This window comes from Barbus barbus (assembly GCF_936440315.1).
Source record: "Barbus barbus genome assembly, chromosome: 7".
NCBI lineage: Eukaryota > Metazoa > Chordata > Actinopteri > Cypriniformes > Cyprinidae > Barbus > Barbus barbus.
This window is the reverse complement of record NC_136735.1, coordinates 30501996-30525280: the sequence shown is the minus strand read 5'-3', so window position 1 is coordinate 30525280 and position 23285 is coordinate 30501996. Positions and strand designations below refer to the sequence as shown.

Below are 23285 nucleotides of genomic sequence, written 5' to 3'. Positions count from 1 at the left end.
AGTGTTGAAAAGACAAATATTGAATCAATGTTGATTTTTGGCCAGCATTTCACTGGTGAAAGTTTAGACTGTCAATCCCTCATTCAACACTTAAATATGGTACATTTTCCTGAAATGTAGTGAGCACATGCTCATCAAACAATACATTTTGTTAACTTTTCACCACTAGCAGCACCGTTAAATAAACAAATAAAACTGTCCGAGTGTGTAGATTAACAAAGAACTGTGACCTTTAGATATAACTCAAATAAACCAGCAGGATATAATTATTATTAGCAGTAGTATTAGTAGTAGTAATGTTTTTACATTAGTAATTAATGTGTTCATTTCCCGTTTTTGGCTGGCTAGAGGAGTACATTCAGCCAGAGACTGAAAAAAAACAGGAATTGCAAAATGGCCTAATATGATTATTAAGGGTTAAGGCCCATTCAGACCAAGAGCGATAACTTTAAAGATAACTATGTTCATCTGTTTATTCTAAGCACACTCCTCTTCTTTTTAGAACTATATCTTTAGTGTTATCATCCTTAGTGTGCACAGGCCTTCAGTTCACTCAAAAATTACAATTTTGCCATTTATCCGCCCACATGTTGTTCCAAACCTGTATCAGTTTTTTTTTTTTTTTTTTTTTACAAAAGATATGTTGAAGAATGTTGCTAACCCAACAGCTGACGTTAGCATCATATAGACACCATGGCAAAAATAACACGATGCAGTTTAATGGCAAGACCGATTCACTTGCTGCAAGCACTGTTAGCTCACCTCCCGCGGGGATGACAACGCAAGAAGTCATGTAAGTCCACGCGCAAGCGCACGAACAAACAAACAGCAAAAAAATGTCCACAGTATAGTTCGAACACTGGGTCCTATGATAATAACTTACTGCACGGAGGTGTTAATGTCATGTGAAGGCATCTCCATTATGAAAAATACCACTGTATTTGAAGTAAACTGTAAGATTTGCACGTTTCATTTTTAAAATACGTCAGTGACAATTGTATTTACACTGCAATAAATATAGGCCTATTTATCGGTTTCCACAAAAAGTGCCAGTGTAAAAGAATGAGATCAACTTTATTCTGTATAACTTTAAAACTTTATTCTAAACTATTTATTTGATAACTATTTTAAACAGTTTTGTTTTTAATTCATATTTTAATTTTTTGTTTCTAAAACATAACAAGGATGGTGGATGACTTTTAGCAAAAAAAAAAGACAAATGGCATTTATAGTCCGTATCTCATATTTCCTTAATGTCACGGTGTTAAACATGGTGTCACGCGGATGGGAATGATGTTGCAGATGAGGATATGCATAGTAAAACTAGGCGTTGTAAGCTCCATATATGGTGATTTCGGGGTGGAGATGCACAATCTTCCCCTGACTGGGATTTATAAAGGGATTTTTGCGCAGGTTCCGGTGTACGCATGGTTTTATAAATTTTTGTGCGTACGCAAAATCGAGCTTTTGTGCCTACGTACACTTTTAGTTTTATAAATGAGGCTCCAGCTGAACAGGTGACATATGCCACTATAAAAGTGAAAGTAAGAGATGAAACAGAGAAAACAAAACAAATCAGATTCGAACTCTAACAGCTGCATTCTGGATTGCATGAATGCTTCACACTTCTGTAACTTAATGGTGAGGTAAATTACACGGTGACCAATTAGGGCAGTGCTGGACCTGTTTATTTCCAAACCACAATAGAGTTTCCCTGTTTTTCCCCTGGTGGTCACGAATTTGACTTTCCAAGAAGAAATGAGTTGTAAAAAAAATAAAAAAATAATGCTTTTATGAAAAATAGTGATTGTCGTTCTACATGTAAATTCAAATTTATATCAGTATTGACATTTGACAAATACTACAAAATTAAATATTGTTTTATTAATTATCTGCATTTTTATTATTTTGACTTTCATCCCATGTATCACCTTTTTGATGTTTTTATTTTTATTTTTTTATTATTAATAACCCCATCTCAAAGAGGAAGCTGTTGAGTCATATTGCTCTTGGTTCCTCTTGAGCACATGATAAAAGCTCCCAGCCGCTGCTTGCCCCATCAGTGATGTTGTCAGTCATGTTTGTGAAGCTCAGAGTGTTGGCTCTCATGTTCTTTGTGGCCAAGGATGTTCACACCACCTACGCTGGTCAGTATTGCTTGCTTATTTATGATTATGATTACTGATTTAGGTAACCATTTAAAATTAAATATGGCATATATTTATTGTTTTTTATTCTGTTTGCTTTTATTACTTCTATTCATTTAAAAGTATTCTTAAGAATGACTAATTTTGACCTTTACAAAATATTTTATTATACTATAGTGTATTTTAATTTCTCGATAATCATCATATGTAGTATCAAAGGCTCCTAAAAGGAAGTGTGCGCACACACACACACACACACACACATATATATATATATATATATATATATATATATGCACATACATACATGTATGACAAATTACACTTTCCAAGCAAAACATGCAATAGAATTATAAATGAAAAACCACAGACAAGCTGTTAAGAAGTGGTTGTCTGGCTGTCAAAGGTTAGTGGAACATTATCATATAATGTGATGAACTGCACCTGTGGCTCCTCTGCTGTAGGACACTTGTGTGAAATTCAGAGGAACTGGCTTCACACATCTAAACACTGACCTGACATCAAATGATTAAAAGTAACTTTTACAGTTAATTTTGTGAACAGCATTATTTGTTTGCGGATGCCAGTTCTTCAGAAATGTTATTTAGTGCAGCGGCTTTCAAACTGGGTCACGACCTACTGGTGGGAAGCAGACAGGAAATGCATATGCAGCACAAAGTGTAAATTAGTTACAAAAGATTTATGTAATTGCATATATTTGACACCTTTACGCTATCCAAGATGTAGATGAGTTTGTCTCTTGATCAGAACAACTAGATATTTAGCATTACATAACTTGCTCCCCAATGGATCCTCTGCAGTGAATGGGTGCCGTCAGAATGAGAGTCCCAACAGTGAAATAGTCCATCCTCTGTTCTTCTCTCGCATCAAAATCCACCATTTTTGTTTAGAACGGTTTTGGTCTGTTTTCGCTTGTAAACAGTGCTTCATTTGTGCATATTTCTCTCCTGATTCAGACAAGATGACTTTCTCTGGAAATAGCAATATCACAGCACCAGTCTGAAGTTTAAAACATCTTAATGATGGATGTGATTCAACATGCAGCTTTTCACAAGGTGTTAATTGATGGACTGGAGTTGTATGGATTATCGTGATGTTTTTTTATCAGCTGTTTTGACTCTCATAATACTTTATATATTTTATAATTCGTAATCCCAAGACTTTATGGAGCCACTTTCAGATGATAAAAGCTGTATAATGTATTACTGAGAGTGTCATATTGTTTTACTTTAGAAACAAAACTGGCTGCACCCCAAAATGTGAAGGTGACCTCCATCAATATGGCTACATTTGTCAAATGGACTTCTCCACACAATCCCATGAGTAACGTGACATACACAACAAGATATATGTGAGTACACTCAAAATACCTCTGAAATAATCCAATATGGAAGACAAAAATCAAACTGCATGCAAATATTCCCATCTCAATGTGTTTGATCAGCTATTAAAAATGCACTGAACTATTGTTCTGCTGGAATCTGATACTTCTGAGTCTTTGCAGAAGTTGAAAATAATAAGCCTATTGTGTGAACAAAATATTTGCCTTATGTACTTACATAAATGGTGTGTCTTGTGTTTGTCATTCTGTCCTTGTAGCCTGAGAAAAGAAATCGCTTCCATCTGTGTAAACACCAAAGAGCTGAAATGTGATGTAGGAAACCTGCCATATGTGTTTGGGTGCTACATTTTTCAAGTGCGGGCAGAGGATCAGGGGCTGTTCTCTGAGTGGGTTAATGCAAGCGAATTTTTACCAAATAAGCACAGTAAGTGTGAATCAGCTCTTAGTTTGCACTATAGAGACTGTCAATATAATATTCATAAATAATAATTATATAAACTACTTTGCTCCAATGTAGCAATCATAGGACCCCCTACTGTGCATCTTGTCATCCAAAATAATACCTTGGATGTGCACGTCCAAGATCCAGTGCTGAAAGTGGGCAAACTTGCAGACCTTTTTTCACAAGTGTCCTACGTCATCAGATATTGGACCGAAGGCTTTGAAGAGGAGGTATAAAATGCTTCACAACTTTTTTTTTTTCCAGAGGAAGTTTGAATCCCCAAACAACTGTTATACACTTCTGTTCATATGCAAGTTAAGATATGATTATGCTTATATGGGTAGTTGATGTATCAATGTGTCCTATGGTGTGACGGAAAAACAAACAAAAAACCTAACCTCTAACATTGAAGATAAACCTCTCTCATGCTATTTGTAACTCTAAGAAAGAAGATACATTTTTCTTATGTTATTTGCATGTTAAGTTTTTTTTTCTACATTTTTGCTATGTAACACCATAGGACACAGTCATTTTTTTTTATTTGTCAACTACCCATATATCTTAATTCCAGTAGAGTCATAAACTAAAACTAAAACCTTTAAAAAATGTTTCTTGAAAGAAAAAGTAAACATTAACTGTAGTATAGTGAAATATAAAGCTAGTTGATGTACTAAAATTGAAATAAAAACAATTTAGTGAATTTAGGCTTATGCTGTATTGATAAAGGCAATTTTAATTATTTATTTTACTTAGAGCTGCCCAACTGAAAAAAAAAGAATCATTACATATAAATGGGGGGGGGGGGTTTTTTTTTTTTTTTTTTTTTTTTGCAGGTTTTATTCACAAATTCAAAGTTAGAGTTTTAAACGCGAGAATATATTAAAACATATGCCTTGTTGTGAAGTAGGTATATTTGATCTACTATAAAATGTCAAAAAGGTCTGGGATCTGGGTTTCATAAAACAAGTATACCAAATAAGCCAGGCTTATTTCAGTTAGTCTGACTTATATTGAAACAAATCAACTGAAATAAACCTGGCTTAAACAGGCCCCTGGTGTGGAACCACAAACAAATAAATAAATATTTCATACTTATCTTCAAAATAATCATAAGATGACCTTTGTCCCTGTAGGCAACAGAGAAGATGGTAACTGAAGCCAATGAAGATGTTAAATTGAGTATTAAAGGACTGCAATCCTGGAGCAGATACTGTGCTCGGGCAATGGTGGTTCCCAAAGGCTACAACAATGTCAAACAGTTCAGTGCTACCGTGTGTGTGAACAACACTCCTGGTAAGTTTGTCTTTACCTGTGACACAAAGTATTTCAGACAGCCCTGCAACTATCACATAATCTATTCAACAAAAAACAAAAATGGAATGAAGTAGTTAACAGTATAATATACTATATAAAAGTATAGGTAATATTATGATTTAAAATGATTTCTGTCAACAAATGATGCCCTCAGTCAAATGTATCTGGTCAAATTGATCAAATATGCATTAATTTAAGACAGCAGAGTTGAAGAATATCATTTGAGTCTTTTGTTTAAACTGATAAGCAACGTATTTTTTTTTCTTATCAACAAAGTGATTTAAAAGGACTGTTTTTAAAGAAGCTTCAAGGTGACTTCCAGGTGCCAATCTTCCTCTCTGTGTGTGTTTGCATTAGTGCTCATCAGCTGTGTGATTGCTGCTGCCATCTTTCTTCCTCTGGCAATCCTAGCTGCCTGGCTGATCTGTAAAGTGTACAGATTCCTGTACCCTAAAACCAAACTACCAGAACTTCTCAAGGTATGTGTCTGATGTGGTTCCACTATGCTTTATATGTGTATTATACACAACTTTTCTTTATCTGACCATAAAAATGTGATATTTATATGCAAACCCAATTCCAAAAAAGTTGGGACACTGTACAAATTACGAATAAAAAAGGAATGCAATAATTTACAAATCTCATAAACTTATATTTTATTCACAATAGAATATAGATAACATATCAAATGTTGAAAGTGAGACATTTTGAAATGTCATGCCAAATATTGGCTCATTTTGGATTTCATGAGAGCTACACATTCCAAAAAAGTTGGGACAAGTAGCAATAAGAGGCCGGAAAAGTTAAATGTACATATAAGGAACAGCTGGAGGGCCAATTTGCAACTTATTAGGTCAATTGGCAACATGATTGGGTATAAAAAGAGCCTCTCAGAGTGGCAGTGTCTCTCAGAAGTCAAGATGGCAAGAGGATCACCAATTCCCCCAATGCTGTGGCGAAAAATAGTGGAGCAATATCAGAAAGGAGTTTCTCAGAGAAAAATTGCAAAGAGTTTGAAGTTATCATCATCTACAGTGCATAATATCATCCAAAGATTCAGAGAATCTGGAACAATCTCTGTGCGTAAGGGTCAAGGCCGGAAAACCATACTGGATGCCCGTGATCTTCGGGCCCTTAGACAGCACTGCATCACATACACGAATGCTACTGTAATGGAAATCACAACATGGGCTCAGGAATACTTCCAGAAAACATTGTCGGTGAACACAATCCACCGTGCCATTCGCCGTTGCCGGCTAAAACTCTATAGGTCAAAAAAGAAGCCATATCTAAACATGATCCAGAAGCGCAGGCGTTTTCTCTGGGCCAAGGCTTATTTAAAATGGACTGTGGCAAAGTGGAAAACTGTTCTGTGGTCAGACGAATCAAAATTTGAAGTTCTTTTTGGAAAACTGGGATGCCATGTCATCCGGACTAAAGAGGACAAGGACAACCCAAGTTGTTATCAGCGCTCAGTTCAGAAGCCTGGATCTCTGACGGTATGGGGTTGCATGAGTGCTTGTGGCATGGGCAGCTTACACATCTGGAAAGGCACCATCAATGCTGAAAGGTATATCCAAGTTCTAGAACAACATATGCTCCCATCCAGATGTTGTCTCTTTCAGGGAAGACCTTGCATTTTCCAACATGACAATGCCAGACCACATACTGCATCAATTACAACATCATGGCTGCGTAGAAGGAGGATCCGGGTACTGAAATGGCCAGCCTGCAGTCCAGATCTTTCACCCATAGAAAACATTTGGCGCATCATAAAGAGGAAGACAATTGAGCAACTAGAAGCCTGTATTAGACAAGAATGGGACAACATTCCTATTCCTAAACTTGAGCAACTTGTCTCCTCAGTCCCCAGACGTTTGCAGACTGTTATAAAAAGAAGAGGGGATGCCACACAGTGGTAAACATGGCCTTGTCCCAACTTTTTTGAGATGTGTTGATGCCATGAAATTTAAAATAAACTTATTTTTCCCTTAAAATTATAAATTTTCTCAGTTTAAACATTTGATATGTCATCTATGTTGTATTCTGAATAAAATATTGAAATTTGAAACTTCCACATCATTGCATTCTGTTTTTATTCACAATTTGTACAGTGTCCCAACTTCTTTGGAATCGGGTTTGAAGAATGTTATTTTAGTATTAAATGAGATCTATTTTTATTTTGAATTAGCTTTTATTTTTATATTTTCAGTTTTTATTCTGGCTTGCTTTAGTAATTTTCATGTGCTTTTGTAATTTTTTTAATTAATGTTTATATATATATATATATATATATATATATATTATATAGAAAATTAGTTTAGCTTTAATTTATTTCAGTTTTAGTAATTGAAGTACTTCTATTTAAACAATGACTGTGAAAATATTTTTGAAGCTGTAAATAAAGTTTATTGGAGTATTCTACTTTCAGATACAAGAGTGTCTTTTACTTCAAAAAATTATATTTAATTTTAATTTAATTTTAATTTAATTTAATTTAATATTTCTGTGTATTAGTTGCAAAAACATCATTGTTTATATACCATGTATTTATCATATATTTCTTTCTAGAATTTATTTGTACCGACATTTTGGAATGCTGAGGCGACCCAACATTCTGCACACCAGAAAGAACAGCATGATAAAATCAGTGCCATATCTGAGGACCATCTATATGAAGCACTCAGCGAGAAAGCCAAGATCTCGGAGGACAAGGACTCTGGGTTGACGTCTGTTCTTGCCCCAATTCAAGAGATGGAAGAGGACTACAAACTCCTGATGCACATGAAACCTGCACCTGCTTTTTACCCTAACCATCTCTATCCGTTATGCTTAAAAAACTCCCTATTCACTCATTTCAACCAACCCTGCTTCACTAGCAATCAGCCTAGTTACTACAATGTTGCAGGCACAAGCTCTGAGCTGAGCCACATTGACTGTGTTTGCTGAAGCCACCAACAAGCTGAGATGATCTTATTTACTTAAGAACGATCTTATGATTTTCTGCTGTAAACATACAAAATAATTTTATACGACTATGCAGTGGTGCAATGCACGGCTGTCTGTTGAATGTATATAATTTCTCGCATTGTTTTCTCATGCTAATAACTGAATGCACTTTCTAAGAAACGTATATCATTGTATGCCTATTAATGGTTGCATCTTTGTTGTAAAATAGTAAATTTTTCATAAATAAAACTGAGTTGAATTTCTCTGATTTGAATTGAGTTGAATTATACTTCTCGGTTGATCCAATTAATTAATTTAATTATAACACTGTGTTATGTTTTTATTTTATGTAAATAAGGTACAAAACCTCAACCAGATTTCAGAGATATACCTCAAAAACAATAGATAACATTTCCCATTATTCTGGTTTTGGAACTCAATAACTGTATTCAGTTATACACCTCTTCGTTGTTTTAAGTATAAATTTGTGCTAATGTTTTGTTTGCACACACACACACACACACACACACACAAGCTAATTTCTTTTCAAATGCATAGAAGTTTAAAAAATGTGTTGGACCTTTTTGCTCTTTGTAACCTCAGCGTCTTTTGTTGTCATGGTGACGGGATTGTTGACTTGACCTCAGTGGAGAATCAACAGAGGTAGCGCTACGTTCTTTGAGTTTCGAGTGAGTTTTTAAAGTGCGTTTGTTTCAGATACGAGTTAAATAAGCAAATAAAAGGACACTTTAAACAGGATTTCAAATAAAACTCTTCGTATAATGTCGACGTTGCGCTGTTTGCAGTAATATAACCCTCTGACGTCCGTTATGTTTTGAAAACAAACTGTTCAAGGGAAATTTCGGCAGTTATTTGCTCTAATAAGAATAATTTAATTTATATATGTTAAAACTGTAAAGTTAATGAGGAGAGCTGGGAATTTTAATCATATTACACATATCCACAAAACTATAAAATGATGAAAAAAGTGCATTTGAGAGGTAATAAAAATAACATGGAGCCGACATTATGTCTAACATGGTTTAAGGTTAAAGTGTATGTGAATGCCTGAAGAAAAATATTCATAGCACATCAAAACTGCAGTATTCTATAATAATTCTACAAGGAATTTGAAAAATGTTGTTTACAAGACTACAAGACATTGTACTGAATGTCCCACTGAAGGATGCTGTTTGAATGGCATGTCAACTATCTGCTCGTAGGTGTGGATTATTTGTTATGATCAAGAATCTCTGTGAAGTCCAGCTGACATGGAGGTGGTTCATTCAGCCCCCGAGACCTTCTCCAGGAGCGTAAAGAAGAAAAACCTGCTTCCTCTCAGCCAGCTGCTGGAGGACACCAGAAAGAGTGGATATGTCCCCCATCACCTTCTGGAAACTAGTAAGACCACTTTTTCTAATGTTTGTTTCTTAAACAGTAGACCTGTAGCTTTCAGGCCACCAACATTACTGGTCTTATGAAACTGATAGACTTTTGTTCATATTGTTGTATAATTTGTCTTTGCATGTTTATCTTTTAGGGGTGTTTGCCAAACTGAAGAGTAATGGTGTAGTTCAGGCCGAACCATTAGAACTGCATTTCAGTGGTTTTGAAGTAGGAAAGGATTACAGGAGGAATCTGGTTGGTTTTTCACTTCTTGCTAAAAAGAAATATAATTAATTTTTGGTGTGAAAAGTTTTGTGGAATGTTTACATGGCTCGTGTCACGGTCAGTGTGACCCAAAACAAAACAAAAAAAGTTTTATTATTGCTAAAGATTTCGCTGGAGGCTCCCTTTTTCTGAAACGCTTGGGCAAATTTCCGCTGCTAGTACTCTGCGGTCGGCGGGAAACATCTCATGGGTTGTAACTGAAAGAAACATTACAGAAGGGGAAGAAAATGGGAGGAAGTATGATGTAATGACAAAAACTGTTGTTTGTTTTTTTCCCAAGAAACTTGTCAATGTCTCCTCGGAAGTGCTCAGTGTCCACATTTTACCCCCTTTGACAAAGCATTTCCAAATTAAGTACACCAAAAAGGTAACCAAATATTACTTTTATAGATGTGCTTTACATTTTTTTTAGAATATTTCTGATTATTTTAGTTCCGGAACTCAAACAGCAAAGGTGAATTGAATAAAACCTGTCAAAAATGTTTGGGCAATATATTTTAATTATTTATTTATTTATTTTTTATCATAAATAAAAATAAAGCTCATTTTAGGACCACTGAGATGGTAGTCTTGTTTTAAATGCAGTGCCGACTGGTTCCGGGTCTGGCTTACAGTGTTACAGTGCACTTCCAGCCAGATGAGTGGCGTTACTTTTCTGATAACATCAGGATTCACTGCAAGGTACAGGAACATGTTTTTGTCTGATGTTTGCAGATGCAAATTCTGACAGGACTTAGAACAGCTGTAACGTGTGTGTGTGTGTGTGTTTGTGCTGTTTTCAGGGTGAGGAGAACTTACTGGTTCCTGTTCATGCATATCCTGTTATCAATGATCTTCACATCCCATCGCACATTAGTCTTCCTCCAGTGCCACTTGGGCAGAGGTATGTAATGATTAACATATTACACAAATAACATGTAAAATAACTGTATGTTAACATTTTTGTTATAAAACTATCTATGATATATGGTGTATATTCACACTACTGTTCATGAGTTTGCGGTTAGTAAGACTTTTTTTTTTTTTATATATATACTTTTAGTTAGCAAGGATGCCTTACATTGATCAAAAGTGACCATAAGACTTTTACAATGTAACAAAAAAATATTTTTAAAATCAATGATTTACTTTTGAACTTAAAGCTGGGGTAATGGCTGCAGAAAATTCAGCTTTGCCATCACATGAATAAATTATGTTTTAAAATATATGAAAACAGAAAACAGGTATTTTGAATTCTAATATTATTTCACTATATTTCTGTTTTTACTGTATTTTGATCCAATAAATGCAGCCTTGGTGAGCTTAAGGGACATTTAAAATGGCAGTAAACATAATAAATAAGATGGAAATGATATGATAAAGACATGTTTAGTTAATTTTCCCTCTGTTGATGTGTAAATGAAAGTGGGAAAATATATGACTTTCTTTTGCTTTTATAGTGCCAGTCATGTGATTCCACTTAGCTGCAGTTGTCCAATAGACTTCGAGTTCCAAGTGCACTGCCTTCAGCCCCATAAGGCCTTCACTGTAAAACCACTGTCAGGTAACTAGATTCTTTCACATTTGACATATCTGCTGTCAGAGAGCAATGTGAACCAATATAAAGGCATAAATATTGATATAACTCTGTCTAGTTGGTGATCAAATATCTAGAACAGTAGATTTTACATACTGTTATCCCTATGTTAAACAGGGATTGTTCCAGCAAATGGAAAGACTGTGTTAAAAGTGACATTTACACCTCTGCGATACGGTACAGCTGATATCACACTGCAGTTGGTCATCTCTCAGTTCAACTCTAAACCTGTCATCTTCACAGTGACGGGTTCCTCATCTCCATACCTGCTGCTCAGGTAATACACAGAAAAAAGATTGCAGTGCAATAGCAATGCAATATACTAAAAACAATATGCTAAAACACTCATAGAACTTTAGCAACCACACAGCAACATCCTTAATGTAAAATGTAATGTAAATATCTGAGTGTAGATGCTATAGCACAAACAATAATGGCATTTGTGTTCTCTGTGCCTCAGTAAACCTGATGGAAATGTCGAGGATGATGATCATTTTGGTGAAGAGCGGAAGACTTCTGATGGAAAATCTCCAGCTGTTACATCCCATCATAAACTTAAAACGGCTCCCTCATTGGAGAAGGTAATCTGAAACTTCTATTACTTCAATTTTGAAAACATCAGCTTCAATCACAGTATATTTTTGTGATGGGTTGGTGCTGCTCTAGCTGAAGGACAAGCCAAGCCATGCTGTTTACCAGCAAAAATATTGGTCTTTCTAGCTGAGCAAGACAACCTGCACCCAGAACAGAAAACACATTTGGTGCTGGTATTTTCAACAGGGTCTGAAAAGTTTTAAGCTGTACAAATACAGGAATTTGAATTAGCTGAGGTCAATTTCATTTATGCCCATTAAAAAGCAGTAGCTGAGAAGTTTGTGTGAGACTGAAATACAAATTAAATTTTATTGTTTGCACTCTGAGCTTCCTGAATTGAATTTGAATTGATACCCTGCCAGCCATCAAATGTGGAAAACTCATACACAGAATTACACTTCTAAACCAGCAAAGCTTTTAGCTGTGGTATTGTTTAAAGTAATTTCTATAATACAATTACAGTATATCAGATTAAAAAATATTGTGTGTTGGTAATAATAACAATAATAATAATGTTTGTACATAGAGAAATTAAAGCATTTCTTCTGGTTGAACAATCATGCAGCAATTCATCATGCATACAGTGAAATTTTTCTGTTTTTACTCTTACAGGGCAGCAAGAAGAAGACCAAACCTGATCCTCAACTGCAGGTTTCCACCACAGATATCACCACTCGAGCAGGACTGGTTAAAATGCTTCTCCAGCCACAAGACAAAATGAGATACAAGGACCTCCGGGAGGGTAAGAACACCATTTCTCATTCTGTGGGCATCTGAGGTGCATGTTAAGAACTAAACCCCGGGAAATTAAAGTTTGGCAAAGGCTCGGTATCTGCATGTTGGAATGCTGATGTCTTCACCAAGGTTTTTTTAACTGGCATTGGACAGCGAGCTTCAACGAGCAATGTTTTTGCTCCTACAAAAGACAAAGAGTTATGGTGGTCCACCAGCATCAAACCTGCACTTAAAAGCAAAAACTTACTCGGACCAGCATGGAAATTGATGCTGATCTAATCTGGTCCTTTCAGCAGACTGGAGCTTAGATAATAATAAACAGTGCTCCATTTTATAGTCTCCCAATTATGCCCCTTTTGCAAGTTACCCAACCTGAAAATGGCCTTTTACAGTGGTGCTTTTCTTGACTTCCGAGGCCATTCTTTAGCTCACATGTACCACTTTATTTTGTGCTGCCCTCACCAGAGTCATCACACTGTATGTAATTCTAGTAAAATCTGATGACAGCAGTGGAGTTAAAAAAAAAATATATATATTTTTTACCCAACTCTCAGCAACATTTCTTACCCAATGTGCTGTGTGTGATGTCAAATATGTTATATATCCCGAATAACAAAAACCTTATAGGATGACTATTATGGCCGAAACAGAAATTCAATTTTAACAATTGAATCAGATTTTAAACCATGCATGAACACATTTTGTAATCAAATATAAGTCGATGTGACCACAAATCACAGTTATTTAATGTAAGATATCTGTGTGTTTTATTTGTTGAAGCCATGTCTTATACCAAGGTTGCAGACCAGCCAAGAGAGATGAAAGAAGCCACATTTTTAAAGAAGGTCCAACAAAAAGAGCAGAAATCCAAACATATCTGCTGGTGTGTTGCTCCATGTGATTTATATAATATATGACATATAGATATTCTGAGTTTACAAATAATATTATATGGTGAACTAGAAAACCCTTAAGACTAGTGTGTTTTATCCTTAGGCAAGTTGATCTGGGTGATGATCCATGTTCAACAGACCAGAAACTTAAAATTTTGAAGGAGCAAGATGAGGCTCTTGCTGCATACAAAGTAAGCCAATGTATTAATTTAATTCATATTGAACATTCTGTGCCGCTTTCCACTGAATGCTCATGCTTTTTATGTGAATTTCAGCTAAAATACAGTGGTAAGTCGGTGGCCTCTTCGAGATCTTCAACTAAACTTTCCTCACGGCGAGTTTTGCGACATGTTGGACAGGTATTTGAAAGTGTGACACTGAAATATTTGTTTAAATGAGCACTTTTCTTATTGAAGTCATGTTTCTAGCCTGTAACTTTGATGCATTTTGTGTCCCAGTTTGCATACTTATTGCAAGTATGTACTGATGGTGGGAAAATACATAGTTTTGAGTATGTTGCAAGCTTATATCATGAAATTGCATCTTGATACTTTTCACCTACAGTACTGTTTGCATGTAAGCATTAGCATCCAGCTCCAGTCATTGTTTTTAAAATTCATATCTTTTAGACTTATTTAACAGCTCTATTTTATAGCTCCCAGAATGCACTGCTGTTTTCAGCAGCTATGGCACTGGTCGACTGGAGGTCAGACAGAGAGCAATCAGAATCTTCCAGCAGGCTGCTCGAAAAGTAAAATAACTCATAACTCTGCCTTTGCCTTGTCTATATAATTTAATTTGAATGTCATTAAACTATTATTTAACACATTACTACAATGCTTGTTTACCACTCACTGTGCTGATTAGCAGTGCTTGGAAATAAAATGCTTGACTGTACTAATAAGTTCAATAATGTTACACTGTGTTTCGTTTAATTGAGGTTGTTCTTCAATGTCGTATGAACAAGAGACTGGTGTCACTAAGAGAGCTTGTTCGCAACACTAAGAGTCTGCAGGGAGACAAAAAATCAGGCGAGTCAGGATTTTTCTTTTAAGAAACTAACACTTGTATTCAGTAAGCACACATTAGATTCAAAAGTGAGACTATTGACTTTTACATGTTTACAAAAGCAATCTAGTTCAAATAAATGCTGTTCTTTTAAAGTTTCTATTCTTCAAACAATTCTTACAAAATGTCTTGAAAAATCATGGTTTCCACAAAAAATATATTTTCAACATTGATTATATAAGACATTTATCTTTAGCACCAAATCAGCACCTCAAGATTTCTGAAGATGGGAGAAATGACTGATGAAATTTAGCTTTGCCGTCACAGAAATACATTACATTTTAAAATATATTAAAATAGAAAGTCTTGGTGAGCCTAAGAGACCAATAAATCTTACCTTCCCCAGATTTTTCAGCAGTAGTTTACATTGTTATTACATAGCCATATCATCTACATAGATATTTTTTTGATATTCTTCTTTTTTGTTGTAGATGGGGATGGGAAGCCATGTCTTTTTACGCTGACACCAGAAAAACTTCTGCTCTTCACCTTCAATACATTTACACCTGATGACCAACCTGATGAACTTGTGAGAGACTGCTTATGGTTATTGTGCTGAGCTTACGTATACTGTAACTCTGATACACTTTATAATTGTGGTTTTACAACAAAGCTCTTTTCAGTTACTGTAAATAGAATCTAAGTCTTTGAAAGAGGTTAATTTTGTTTAAACATTGTCAAAAAGTTTCAGTTCAACATTTGAGATGGGTAATATCAGGGCATATTTCGTGGCATTGAGGATGAAGTTTTGTTGTGGTTTACAGGCTGTGAATGCGTTGGGGCATGTTCCTGTCAGAATGCCTGAAGCAGATATGAAACTCACAATTCCATTATTCAGTCTAAAGGTACGGGAAGAAAGTGCTTTTTCCCACTCCTTCACCTTCTGATAGGGAATTGTGTGTCTTATAATTATTCCTAAAATTCCTGAATTACTGTAAGTGGCAGCCTTTGGCTTGAAATGTCAAATGTGGTTTTGTAAAATGTCTTAATTTGCGTAATATACATGAGAGATGTTCTTACGTGTGTGTAAGGTTGAGTGGCAAGCCACAAAGAATAGGAAGAAAAAAAAACAGGAAGTGCCACATGAAAGCCAGTTATTTATCCAAAATGGTGCTGAGTATAGTATAATAATATTGCTTAAATAATGTTTAAAACCATAGTTCACTCAAAAATGAAAATTCTATCACATACTAACTCATGTCATTTCAAACCTGTCTGACTTTCTTATTTCTGTGGAACACAAAAGAAGATATTTTGAAGAATGCTGGTAACCAAACAATTTTAGTTCCCATTGACTTCCATTGTATGGGCAAAACAAACAAACAAATGAAAAAAAGCTGATACATTTTTCAAAATATCTTTTTAATCTTTTTAGGTGAACTAAATCCATTAAAAAACATGAAATTGCCCCTTTAACAGAAACAAATATTAATTGAAATGAGAATTGCGCATCTTTTTGAAGGTCCCCCAGCGTTACAAACTGATGGGTTATCAGCCATTATCTGTCTATGATGCAGCAGCTACATTCATCCCTCCTGACCTGAGTAAGATATTGCGCACTGGAGCACAGGTAAACATATGTGTTACTTTTAGCCATTAAAGTTTTTTATTTGTTTGTTTGTTTTTTATTTATTTTGGAATTCAAAGTTTGCATCAAAAATAAGTCTGAAAGAAAATCTAATTATTGTATTTTTATAGGATGAGTTGTTGCCTGTGGTGACATGTACAGCTGTAGATCTCAGTGAAGATGAGGAAGATAAGAAACAAGAGGAAGATCATGGATCAGATCAGGATTTAGATCCCATACTTAGTTTCAGTGCACCTGAAGCACTCCTCAGACCACCCAACGCCCACCCTCTCCGGATCTTTGTATGTTTTTTGAGTCACTTATAATGAGCATGCCCATACTATGAATAAAACAGGGTTATTATTGTTTAATAAAATTAAATATAAAAAAAAAACAACAAAAAACTTGTTACTTGAAATAAATAAACATTAATGGAATTTTTTTGATTTATATATATATATATATATATATATATAAACTAAAAAGATTTATTAAAATAAAACTAAAATAAATAAAAAATCATAAAATAACAAAAACACAGCAAAATGTCTAAAATTAAATAAAAAATGATAATGTGTTAATGATCCTAAAATAACATTGGAACAAAGTATATATATCCTGTCGGTTCTGTAGTATTTTTTTTTTTTTGACACTAAAAGTTTTGAATTATTATTTTATTCAAGACATGTTTGAAAATGGCCCAGTCTTAATGAATTAATGTTATCTTTTTATTTGAATTTAGAATCCTGCTCCACATCTTTATGCCTTCAAAGCAGCTCCGCTTTACCTGGAGTGTGACCTGGACTTTCATTTGTGTCCACTGCCACGATACACCATCCCTAAAGGCGATGGCATGGGTGTGCATCTCCCGCCAACACAGAAGAAATTTCTAGATAGAAAGGTTTGTTGAGAATTTTTACAGGAGGAGACATTTTCGCACATCGCAATTTGAAACGAACAAAAACAAAGTGTCTATAAGTGTGTCTCTAAAATGAAGCTTTATATCATAACTGGCACTATTACTGTCTGAAACCATTAACATCCAGACCTGGAATTATTTGTTTTATAATATTCGGTTACACTTTATTTTAAGGTGTCCTTGTTACAGTGTAATTACACTTTTAAGTACTGAGTAATATTTATTAACTACATGTGCTTACTATATGGTTAGGGTTAGGATTAAGGTTTGACTTAGGGTTACTTGCATGTAATTATGCATAATTTATTGTTATTATAATAGTAAGTGTTACGTGTAGTGCTAATGAAGCACACGACGAAGGAGTATAATAAAAATAAAGTCTTTTAATGAAAAATCCAAACAAGAAACAGAGGTAGTCCAGGAGCGAGGAGTAGCAAAACACATGGGTAAAACAAATAGCGGACAAAGGACCAGGGAAGAACACAGGCTTTAAATACTAAACACAATCATGGAGAAACGGAAACAGGTGTGGAGCTAATTAACTAATTAAGGCAACTAAGGAAAACTAGGTCAAAGGAAGACATAGAAACTAAACTAAAACAGATCAACATGTAACAGTAAGTACATGTAACAAGATCCTCAAAATATGGTGTTCCTGAATATTTCTTTAATGTTATTAAGAAAAAAAAATTTGTAAACCCTGTATGCATTTACTTAAAAATATCAATTGCAGGATATAATCAAAGGGATTATGACATGGAAGAAGTTTCCCTCTGTGGCCTTGAGCACTTTATCCAATATCTCGACTATAAGAAGCGACTGCGCCCCACATATGTAAGTACTGCACACACACACTCTCATTTACCTCTCAATTACACACTAGGGTTTATTTACACATGCAATCAAACAAGTCCAAGTCTTGCAAAACTGTTTTCTATCTAGGTCTGACCCATTCGGTATCATCCTGCTGCCTGTGGAGGGTCCTCCAGCTCTTCAGGATCTGCCCGACAGCATCAGAGATGAGATTCAAGCTGGAGTGTAAATACAGATTAGCCACCAGCTTCAGTAACCCCTCGCCTTTGATTGTTTGTCACAGCATTTACAGATTCATGATGGTTTGATCTCTCTGGCAGGTCCGAGAGCTCAGATCTTCGTCTCACTCCTGAGATGGTTGAGGCAGAGTTCGGCCTGTCTGAGAGATCTTCAGCTACATCTATTAAAGAGGATGGAGATGAAGACAACGGGTCGGTACAATAGAGTGGTGGAACTATGATGTCACTTTGTAGGCGAAAACCCGGAAGTGAGTTAGCATTTTAGCACTTCCAGTTCCATCATCCCAGAGTCAATGGGTTTTTTGAATGGGATTTTGCTTAAATCCCTTAAATAAGGTCCGTGGTTTACACAGGCTCAAGATACTTTCACGTTTTATTCTACGACATGAAACACACCAGTTACACCCCACTCGTGATTTTTTAAAGCTGTTACGTTTCTTTAAAAAGACTGTTGCTAACAAGTTGCTAAACGGGACTACAGGCGCTGTCGGAGACATTCAGCGTCATCACGCTGAACAGGAACTCATTCTAACCCGCTTTTACAGTCTCATGCTCTTTTGGATTAAAATTCATCCAGAGTAAATAATTATCATGGAAAATGTTTCTAAAAATAAGTTTAAAAGCGGCCGGAAACATGGTGGTGGTGACGTTGAAGGAGAGCGACCGTGGTGCTGTAGTTCGTTTATAGCCTAATGTTAGCTTTTTAGTTCTAGCGCTTGTATTTAGGCTTCAAAATTCATAAAATTTGTATTACTTTGTAAAGATTATCTCGATGGTCAAAACGTGTAAGTTTCATGAACTATGATTGAACACAGAGCTTATTTTTTGCGATTATCCAAAAGCCTATGGGGAAATCCTATTGGGTTTTTGTCGAGGGAACCAGTTTCATGCTAACAGCCGATCCGCCTACAGAGTGACATCATAGTTCCCCCACTCTATGGGTTATCAAATCATTGAGACTTGCTAATTGAGTTGTTTATCATGGTCATGTTTAGGTTGATGTATGAATAGAAACATAATCTTAATCTTTTTGTCTGCAAGCCTCAGAACTCCAGTAGCAACAGTCACGTCTGCAGAAACAACCATGAGGTGAGAACCATCACTTCGATCATTTCACTTTGTAGCAAATAATCCTCATATAGATAAGGTGATTGCTGAAGTATAAGCTATAAAGCAAAAGGGCAGTTTTATGTCTGTTCTGCAGTTTTGGCATGTAGGGGAAGTTGATTCCAGCAGATCCATGAGGTGAGATAAAGTTTCTTCCTCTCTTTTGATCTCAGAGACACATGTGAGCAGCCGTTGGCATCAACACAGAGCAACAGACTGGGACCAAAAGTGCTGGGTAGATTAAAAGAATTGAAATCTACAGGCAGAGTCAGCTGTGCTTCATCATGTGACAGTAAATAGCACTTTTAATCTCTGCTAGGTTTATGCGTGCCTTTATGCTTTAGTAATTCATTCATAACTAAGTGTTGTATATTAATATTCTGTTAATAAGTACAACTAGAAGAAAGCAATGGACAGTGAAATGCAGTGCCAGCTCAGGTAAACCTGCAGACTTAAGCAAAATACAGTGACAAGCCACCAGATGGCATTAAATGTCTGACACATGAAACTCAGCTACTGTACCTTCAGAAACAGATTTCATGGTCAATATTTATATGGGATCTTCCTTTTTTTCATGCTTTCTATTAAATATTTTGTTTCTAAACAAATTTCCTTTATTATTATTATTATATATGTGTAGAATTAACATAAAAAAATGTTTTGTCAAATCACCTGCCTTGGTTTAATACACAGCAGCCCTTTTAAAAAATGCAATGCATAGATATATAAATATGCATTACAAATATTTGATCCTAATGGGGATTTTTTTTTTAACTTTAATAACAGTAATATAATAATTTTGCTGTATTAACAACAGTCTCCTCTCTTTGACATCAATTCCAAGTTTGTGAAAATTATTTATAATAAAATTAACATCATATTGTTATTTTTTAAATCCTAAAATATTTAAATCCTAAAATATATAAATCCTAAATGTGTATATATATATGAGCATTATATCAAGTGAAACGTTAATTTGGAAAAATAATACTTTTTTTTGCTTTAATAAAAGCAGAACTCAAATGGGCATGTTTTGTGGGCAAGTTTGTTCAAAATGTATATAAATATATATTTTGTAATACAAGTTATGCACCTAAAAAAAAAAACTTTTACTTATGGATCCCACTGTATGTTTTTTGCAGATATTTTCACCAACATGACAACATAATCCAGCATTTCCTTGTGTCATTAGATTGAGTGAGAAGCTGATTATTCAAGTTCAAGTTTATTTGTGTAGCGCTTTTTACGATACAAATCGTTGCAAAGCAGCTCTACAGGAAATTAAGTTTCCACAATAGATTTATATATTGCAGAACCTTAATATATTTAACTTTTGGCAATGTATGTTGTCTGAGCATTGGCATCCTCTGAGGTCCTCTGAGGGGTTGGCATTATCTTTTCTCAGGTGTTCGGTCATCTCAGATCATTTAAGGGTTGGATCCAGACTGAAGCTTCTGTAATTCCTAGTTGCCATGGGATGTTAATCCCGTGGCAGAAACAAATAGAGACATAATTTGCGTAGCTGCTGTTCCATCTAAGCAAAAATGGGGAAGTTGTGGCTTAATGGTTAGAGAGTCGGACTCGTAATCCAAAAGTTGTGGGTTCGAGTCTCGAGCCGGCAGGAATTGTAGGTGGGGGGAGTGAATGTCCAGTGCTCTCTCCACCCTCAATACCGTGACTGAGGTGCCCTTGAGCAAGGCACCGAACCCCCCAACTGCTCCCTGGGCGCTGCAGCATAAATGGCTGCCCACTGCTCCGGGTGTGTGTTCACGGTGTGTGTGTGTTCACTGCTGTGTGTGTGCACGTTGGATGGGTTAAATGCAGAGCACGAATTCCGAGTATGGGTCACCATACTTGGCTGTATGTCACTTCACTAATGTTGTAACAGTTTATGATTTGTTCAACCCAAGCTAAAGAATAATAATAATGTACATTTGATCAGATATAACTGCAGTACAAGATTATAAGATGCATTATGTGAATGCTTGGCTAAAGAGATGTGTCTTTAATCTAGATTTAAACAGAGAGAGTGTATCTGAACACCGAATGTTATCAGGAAGGCTATTCCAGAGTTTGGGAGCCAAATGTGAAAAAGCTCTACCTCCTTTAGTGGACTTTGCTATCCTAGGTACTACCAAAAGTCCAGAGTTTTGCGACCTTAGAGAGCGGGTTGGATTGTAGCGTGGTAGAAGACAAGTTAGGTACGCAGGAGCTAAACCATTTAGGGCCTTATAGGCAAGTAATAATATTTTGTAAATGATACAGAATTTAATAGGTAGCCAGTGCAGAGACTGTAAAATTGGGGTAATATGATCATATTGTTTTGACCTGGTAAGAACTATAGCCGCTGCATTTTGGACTATCTGTAGCTTGTTTATTGAAGATGCAGGACAACCACCTAGCAGTGCATTACAATAGTCCAGTCTAGAGGTCATGAATGCATGAACTAGCTTTTCTGCATCAGAAACAGGTAGCATGTTTCGAAGCTTGGCAATGTTTCTAAGATGGAAGAATGCTGTTTTTGTAACATGGGAAATATGATTTTCAAAGGACAAGTTGCTGTCTAATATAACACCCAGATTTTTTACTTTAGAGGATGTAACAGTAGGACAGCAGAAGTATTTAAAATGAGTTAAACCTCCTGTATCCTGTTTTCTGGAAGACAGTGATGTGGCTTCAAAAACACAGGCAAAGGAAGCATACAAGATTTTATTTTACACGGTCTGCTGTGCACTCAAGCAAATGCCAGCCCAGGTCTATTCTGTCTGACAGTTTCTCATCCACAGCAGTTTTGCTGCACTGCTCTCACCTCCACATTTACCTCACAATAGCAAACCACTGCTTGAATCCTGTCCCTGGGGAAAGAGGGAGGAAAGGCAGCCTAATTAGCACCCTTTGTTGCACAAAGTTTGTTGCACCTGATAGCTGTCATTGTCATTTTCATTACAAGCTGTTCTTGTAATAATAATGGTGATATTTCTCAGCTGCTTTCCATAATCGACTCAAATACATTACAAATCTATAATTAAATGACTTAATATGTGACCAGTATTTTCTTCATCAGTGAATAGTTCAAAACTAAACTGAATGTAACTTAATAAAAGTAAAAAGGCTTGTATGTGAAACTATACTTAGATGCTGATACCTAATTTCTTGTTACATGTCAATCTCTCAGTGTTCCTCTCAGGAGTCAGACCTGCAACGTTTGCATTTCCAACACAGCTCCTTAACTAGCCTTTAATGCTTGGTAGGTCTAATTGTTGGGCTACCGGCCCCTGTGGAGAACCCACACTGAAGTCATAGATTGTCACATTAGGGGCAAGTCTGAACAGGATCTTGCCCACAACGACTGCACAGTATGGATGACTTGTAGATCTTTTTCCCCACAAATCAATCCATAGTGGACACAATGCTAGCAAAAATTCTAAAATGTTTTTTATTTAATCCAGCACATATACAATTTTTCATTAGCTGAATGAAAATAAAATATACATACAAGAACTGAACATGATGGACTAAAATGGGGGGGTCCTCCATTTTATTATCATTTAAAAAATAAACTTAAAGATCAACCCTTCATTTTATCACATTACCAGATGTTCTGCTTTGGTATTCATGCTCACTCAATGAAAGCAAAGCTTTGATATCGCAGATAAGATTGATTTTTGATATTAAAGACAAAGCTTAAGAGCAATTCCTGAGAACTTCTTTGAAAACTGCAACAAAGCTGAAGGATATTGTGTGTATTTACCAAAGCTGGTTATAAATCACTTGCAGCATGACATCTCACAGAGAGTATAGCTGCACAATAAACCTCCTAAAATTCAGTTTAGGAATCACACTACCTGAAATTCAGACACTGCAATACCTAATAGTGACAGCATCAGG

At 35.7% G+C, this 23285-nt stretch overlaps 2 protein-coding genes across 2 annotated transcripts in view; both read left to right on the top strand.

Annotated features, from left to right (window-relative positions):
- The first annotated feature begins 2067 nt into the window (after nucleotides 1-2067).
- Nucleotides 2068-8487, top strand: LOC306873055 (interleukin-10 receptor subunit beta-like). Its single transcript, XM_079422057.1, has 7 exons — nucleotides 2068-2147; nucleotides 3402-3519; nucleotides 3768-3934; nucleotides 4028-4182; nucleotides 5086-5245; nucleotides 5624-5745; nucleotides 7838-8487. Exons 1-7 carry the CDS (start codon nucleotides 2078-2080, stop codon nucleotides 8213-8215), a joined length of 1170 nt encoding a protein of 389 aa, XP_079278183.1. The 5' UTR covers nucleotides 2068-2077; the 3' UTR covers nucleotides 8216-8487.
- Nucleotides 8488-8837: 350 nt separating this feature from the next.
- The window catches only part of LOC306873025 (cilia- and flagella-associated protein 221-like), a 31667-nt gene continuing 17219 nt past the window's right edge, over nucleotides 8838-23285 (top strand). Inside the window, exons 1-25 of the mRNA XM_079422017.1 lie at nucleotides 8838-8878; nucleotides 9439-9616; nucleotides 9756-9856; nucleotides 10167-10253; nucleotides 10472-10567; nucleotides 10669-10769; nucleotides 11326-11429; nucleotides 11580-11739; nucleotides 11923-12043; nucleotides 12669-12798; nucleotides 13572-13674; nucleotides 13788-13875; nucleotides 13960-14043; nucleotides 14340-14435; nucleotides 14625-14715; nucleotides 15184-15281; nucleotides 15517-15597; nucleotides 16215-16322; nucleotides 16451-16621; nucleotides 17062-17220; nucleotides 17972-18072; nucleotides 18181-18276; nucleotides 18372-18482; nucleotides 19332-19379; nucleotides 19571-19689. Coding sequence (XP_079278143.1) covers nucleotides 9487-9616; nucleotides 9756-9856; nucleotides 10167-10253; nucleotides 10472-10567; nucleotides 10669-10769; nucleotides 11326-11429; nucleotides 11580-11739; nucleotides 11923-12043; nucleotides 12669-12798; nucleotides 13572-13674; nucleotides 13788-13875; nucleotides 13960-14043; nucleotides 14340-14435; nucleotides 14625-14715; nucleotides 15184-15281; nucleotides 15517-15597; nucleotides 16215-16322; nucleotides 16451-16621; nucleotides 17062-17220; nucleotides 17972-18072; nucleotides 18181-18276; nucleotides 18372-18482; nucleotides 19332-19379; nucleotides 19571-19689 — 2584 coding nt within the window. The 5' untranslated portion in view covers nucleotides 8838-8878; nucleotides 9439-9486. The remainder of the gene's footprint in view (nucleotides 8879-9438; nucleotides 9617-9755; nucleotides 9857-10166; nucleotides 10254-10471; nucleotides 10568-10668; nucleotides 10770-11325; nucleotides 11430-11579; nucleotides 11740-11922; nucleotides 12044-12668; nucleotides 12799-13571; nucleotides 13675-13787; nucleotides 13876-13959; nucleotides 14044-14339; nucleotides 14436-14624; nucleotides 14716-15183; nucleotides 15282-15516; nucleotides 15598-16214; nucleotides 16323-16450; nucleotides 16622-17061; nucleotides 17221-17971; nucleotides 18073-18180; nucleotides 18277-18371; nucleotides 18483-19331; nucleotides 19380-19570; nucleotides 19690-23285) is intronic.

Excerpts from the sequence above, each read along its gene's own strand:
- LOC306873055 (XM_079422057.1), top strand. The coding sequence starts at position 2,078 with ATGTTTGTGAAGCTCAGAGTGTTGGCTCTCATGTTCTTTGTGGCCAAG. Across the intron at positions 2,148-3,401 it reads TGTTCACACCACCTACGCTG|AAACAAAACTGGCTGCACCC; the intron begins GTCAGTATTGCT and ends GTTTTACTTTAG. Across the intron at positions 5,246-5,623 it reads GTGTGTGAACAACACTCCTG|TGCTCATCAGCTGTGTGATT; the intron begins GTAAGTTTGTCT and ends TGTTTGCATTAG.